The sequence below is a fragment of the Phalaenopsis equestris genome, unplaced genomic scaffold, assembly GCF_001263595.1.
Source record: "Phalaenopsis equestris unplaced genomic scaffold, ASM126359v1 Scaffold001018, whole genome shotgun sequence".
Classification (NCBI taxonomy): domain Eukaryota; kingdom Viridiplantae; phylum Streptophyta; class Magnoliopsida; order Asparagales; family Orchidaceae; genus Phalaenopsis; species Phalaenopsis equestris.
Window position 1 is genome coordinate 480,070 of NW_018165457.1, and position 4,982 is coordinate 485,051.

At 29.6% G+C, this 4,982-nt stretch overlaps 1 protein-coding gene across 3 annotated transcripts; it reads left to right on the forward strand.

The window, feature by feature from the left end:
- The first annotated feature begins 324 nt into the window (after positions 1-324).
- Positions 325-4,493, forward strand: LOC110032745 (centromere protein V). 3 transcript variants are annotated; one of them, XM_020736492.1, is made up of 2 exons: positions 325-481; positions 3,985-4,493. In XM_020736492.1, exon 2 carries the CDS (start codon positions 4,001-4,003, stop codon positions 4,415-4,417), a length of 417 nt encoding a protein of 138 aa, XP_020592151.1. In that variant the 5' UTR covers positions 325-481; positions 3,985-4,000; the 3' UTR covers positions 4,418-4,493. The 3 variants fall into 3 exon arrangements, with proteins under 3 accessions (XP_020592151.1, XP_020592150.1, XP_020592149.1); XM_020736491.1 differs by having other exon boundaries at positions 325-477; positions 3,983-4,493; XM_020736490.1 differs by having other exon boundaries at positions 325-476; positions 3,980-4,493.
- Positions 4,494-4,982: the final 489 nt, after the last annotated feature.

Below are 4,982 nucleotides of genomic sequence, written 5' to 3' on the forward strand. Positions count from 1 at the left end.
TTAATATTTATCAATTTACATGCATACCACATCATTCTTATCTATTTACATACCTAATAGATCTAGTTCCATATTCATATACATAACACCCAATTCTTTCATATCAAATTAAAAAAATATCATTATTATTTATTTTTAAAATTTAAATATAATTTTATGAGTTTAAAATATTATAAATGTAAATAAAAAACATTAAGTGTTTCTTATATAAATAAATAAAAATGGGTGGTCCGCATGTAAATTTTCTAAAATACTTGCATGTTGGAGATTATTTAGATGGTACAAAAAATTTATATCCGCATTATATCCCCTGTACCTATCAGAATTATAGAAGCGCAATTTGGTTATTACCTGCGCAAATATTTTCCCACCTCCTCCTTCTAAAGCCCTAGCTGGGATCAGTGCCGAAGCTTTCCAGCAATCCATCTCCGCTCCTGCCGCCAATTCTGACACTTCTTTTTCAGATTGAATTCAGGCGTAAGTGATCCTCTGTTTCTTTTGTTCATCGGACTAATTTGTGTATCTATGTTTTCTTTCTCTCGAAATGTTTAACACTTGATTGGGTGGTCAGTGAGTTTTAGTGTTCGTTTGAAGGAATTTCTTTGTTGTTTTCCTTTGAACGGAAAGTTAAAAGTTCATTTGGAATGGCTTTTGAGATTGTGTCTGCTGTTTCCTAAATGCGAAGGTCGAATATACCCTAAAAAAGTCCCAAATCAAGGTTGATAAGTTTTCCTATCGGGGATTCACTTTTACTTTACCTCTATTGATCTCTCTGTTAAATTTATCTACATTTGTGATTGAATGCATGCTAAAATGTAGAACTGTTAGTTATGCCTTAACGTTGTTTAAGGTTTTATTTGGTTGAACTTTTTTTTTATAAACGCTTGTTTTAAAATAGCTTTAAGAAAACTGTGTTATAAAATTATTGTTGCTAAACTTGATATTAATGTTTTTTTTTTTTTTTTGCATTTTCAGTCCAAAAATTTTTTTTCTTATTTATTTGGGTTTAGTAGCTTAGCTTTTTCATGTAAAAGATTAAAATGCTCATATATAAATTACAAATATCATTTATTTTACTAATTTTATAAAAAAATTACAAATATGCAAAATGATTATATACATAATTTTTTAAATTTAAAAAGTCATGAATTTGTTATTTTATTCTGCTAATTTTATTTTTATTCATTACTTTTGTGAAATAAAAATTGTCAAAGTTGACATAATTTTATAAAATATTATATTAATATAACAAAAAAAAATGTAATCTCACCAGTGAGTATAAACTTGTCAAAATTTTTGGAAATCCTCATAATGATACGACACTTAGAAGAAAGAAAAATCTTGCTATTGCTAAAGATGAATAACAATGTTCTTTTTTATCTTGCCTCCTACCATCATTTTGGTTTCAAAAATTGTACCAACTTTATCACAGCGTGAGATCGTTTGATTGTGATTCAGAGTTTTTTATTGTAATTTCGACTTTTTAATTTAGCAAACTGCTGAAGTTCTTGAGAAGTCATTCCCAATCACAGTCCTAAATGTCACACAAATGGAGTTATGTTAGAAGCAATTTTGAATATGTTTTAAATCAAAAAATAGTGAAAATGACTTTTCAAATTTCCAATCTATGGAAAGCATTAAAAATTCTTTCAAACGAACCCCAAGTATTATAAGCACAAAGCTGTATTTGTTCCGTATTTGGCTGTTTTTTTTCCACATTGACATTGATGAACCTATGAAAAATGATACTGTTTTTTTTCATTATTCTACCTATTTTTACGCCCTAAATTTTCATTCTCATTCTTGGATAAATTCATCGCTCATGAAAATTGGTCATGTTGGACCATTGCATGCTAAGTTAATATCTATAGTCAGCCTTATATTGTATTGGATTAGATTAAGTTTTTTTTTTATTATTTCATGAATGATTCAGCAGTAATCTTGTGCTAAAATTGCTAATCATAACGCATTGGGTCCGGGTTTATGAATTGTTCTATGCATTGATTGTTGTGAAAAACTGTAATTGATGTTAACCCTAGTTTAAATTAAGCTTTTTGCACAGCTTTCATTGATTGAGATTGCTATTTGGGAGTTAGACATTAATAAATGGGTAGACCTAAGTTAATTTCGATGGAAGTTATGAAAGAAAATTCTGGTAAGAAGAGTTTTAACACTGCATGCAACAGTCAACAAAGAGAGGTGGAATGTTTTATTTTTATTTGAGTTATAATAAATTATCAAATATAATAGCACTACAACTCTTCAATAAAGTATGTATTTTATGGAAACTCTTGCTTAAGTTTGATGCATACTATATTTTCGGGCTGTTTACATGCATAGCACCTGAAACATTGCTATTTACAAATCTAGCACCCTCTTTCATCCATTTTTCAACTTCTTTGTCTCAACAACAACAACGACAGAGCCTTAATCCCACTACGTGGGGTTGGCTACATGAATCCTTTTTCTCCATTGCGTCCTATTTAGTGTCATATTTTTCAAATTCTCTGTCAAATATCAAAATTCATGATAAAACTCCAAACCATATTTTTCATTTTTATTAAATTTTTAATGATTTGATTGTGAAACACATAAATACATTAGTTCAATAGTTCAAAAATATCAACTGCGTACTAGATTTTTGTAAATAGCAATGTTTCGGATGCTATGTATGTAATTATCCCTATAGTTTATAAGTGATTCTTGACTTTGAATAACAAGGTTAAGTTGAGCAATGCTTTCATCTACGAAAAATATGTAGCCAAGTCAATAAACTCTTGGCCTTTTTTTTGTGGGGCAACCCTTGGAGGATAATGATTACACACACATTTCAATCCTTGTGTTAGACTTAATTGCACAATTTAGTATTCTTAAAAAATTTCTAAGTTTATCTAATTATGCATTATTTGAGAAGTATCTATTTTTTATTCTTAAAAAATAAATAATCTCATTATTGTTCAAGTTTATATGTTGAGTTTTCTATGATATATTTGAATGTTCAAACTTATATCAATCACCAATTGTTTGTCCCTCCCACAAACCATCTTTCACTTCTTCTAGTTTATAATAATACTATTCATGTAACTTATGTCTTAAAAAAATATGTATATAGTTGATATTAATTTCAAATAAATCATAAAGTTAGAATAATAGTATGCTCATATAATTATGCTAGAATATATTATGCATATTCATCTAGCCCATTTATATAATAACTTATATGCCCACTTAACATGAGATGAATGATTAATGATAGGAAGTGTGATAAAGCCCAATCCCATCCCAACCACCTTTAGTAAGGTGAATGTCCTCTAAACAATTATCTACTTATCACTGTCTAAATAGACCATTAAAGCAATTATGCCAAAAATGTCCTCAAATTTCTTAATCTTCTCTTTTAATGCATTTCGTAATCTGCCCACATAGAAAAATAGACCAATTAATGAGATTGAGGAGCAGAAATGACCCATCATGAACAAGTCCTTCAATTCCAACATAGGAATTTGTAATGAACTTGTCTAGAAACAATTAACTATGGTTATAGTTAATGTCTTTTAATGACATGATATTATCAATTTAAAGGAAGAAAATAGATAAAAAGAATGATATTACTCTTTTTAATGATAATTTAGTTGAAATTCGTCACTATAACAGCATTATTAAGGGAATGGCAAAATGCTATATCAAAAATAGTTAAATTCATCCCCATCACATGGATGTCATTCACATTAAAAAAAAAGAGAGAGAAATCTCAAATAGATTGCCTTTAATAATTTGATGGTATTCCCATCGAACTTGCGTCATTGCATTTAAATCTGGTGAAGGAGAATCTGTGACTTATTAACAAATCCTTCTTTCTGTTGAACATATCTACTTTTTATTTTTTGCTATTTTTATCCCAAAATTACTCATATAATTATTATTTGCTTTTATTATCAAATATTTATTATGATTAACTGCTTACATTGACATGAAACAACAGAATTTTTTTATTCTTGCAATGAGTTCTGAGATTGTTATTCATAGTGGGGGTTGCCACTGTAAACATGTAAGATGGCAAGTTGAAGCTCCTCCAAATGTTGTAGTATGGCAATGCAATTGCTCAAATTGTTCAATGAGAGGCAACATTCACTTCATTGTTCCATCATCCAAATTCAAACTCGTCGGAGATTCTGAACGATATCTCACCACTTATAGCTTCGGCTCCCACACGGCAAAACATATGTTCTGTAAGGTTTGTGGAATAACGTCTTTTTACATTCCAAGGTCGAATCCCGATGGCATTGCAGTGACGGTTAAGTGTGTTGATGATGGCACAATTTCAGATGTTGAGGTTAGATTGTTTGATGGGAGGAACTGGGAGGAGTCATACGAGCAAAGTGCAATTTCAGAATTGTCTAAACTCCGAACAGTTTAGTTTTTTTATACATTTTGTAAAATTTTGTCTCTTGTAATGTTGGGGAGTTTGGAGTTTTTGTGATTTATCTTGCAAATGATTGTGTTTTTTTTTTCCTTGGAAGATTTACGTGCATATCACTCAATTGTCATGTGCTTGCATATCCGACACCTAAATTTCAATTTTTATGAACACACTGGCTAAACTATATATGTAAAGGTGTATTTCACTTTTTAAAATGATGGTATTTTTGTGTGATATGAAAGAGTATATGTGTTAGACATGTAAACTGAACTTGTTTAGTGCATTGCGTTTGCTTGCTGGTGCGAGTCATGCCTCATAAATTAAGTGTGATCTAGCGTTTGCAATGTTCAAAAATCAATAAGATTGTGGTTATTTTACCTGTGAGTGCAGTGTTGTATATTTGTTTTAGCTTTTTGTTTATATAACATTTAGGAGCATTTTCTTTGAGGAAAAAGCTCTAATTTCTCATTAAGTCGATAACTAATGTATGTGCAGTTCAGACTAATTCTCTTATAATTAGAGGGAACTTAATCATGTTATAAAGAAAATAAATAAAACATGA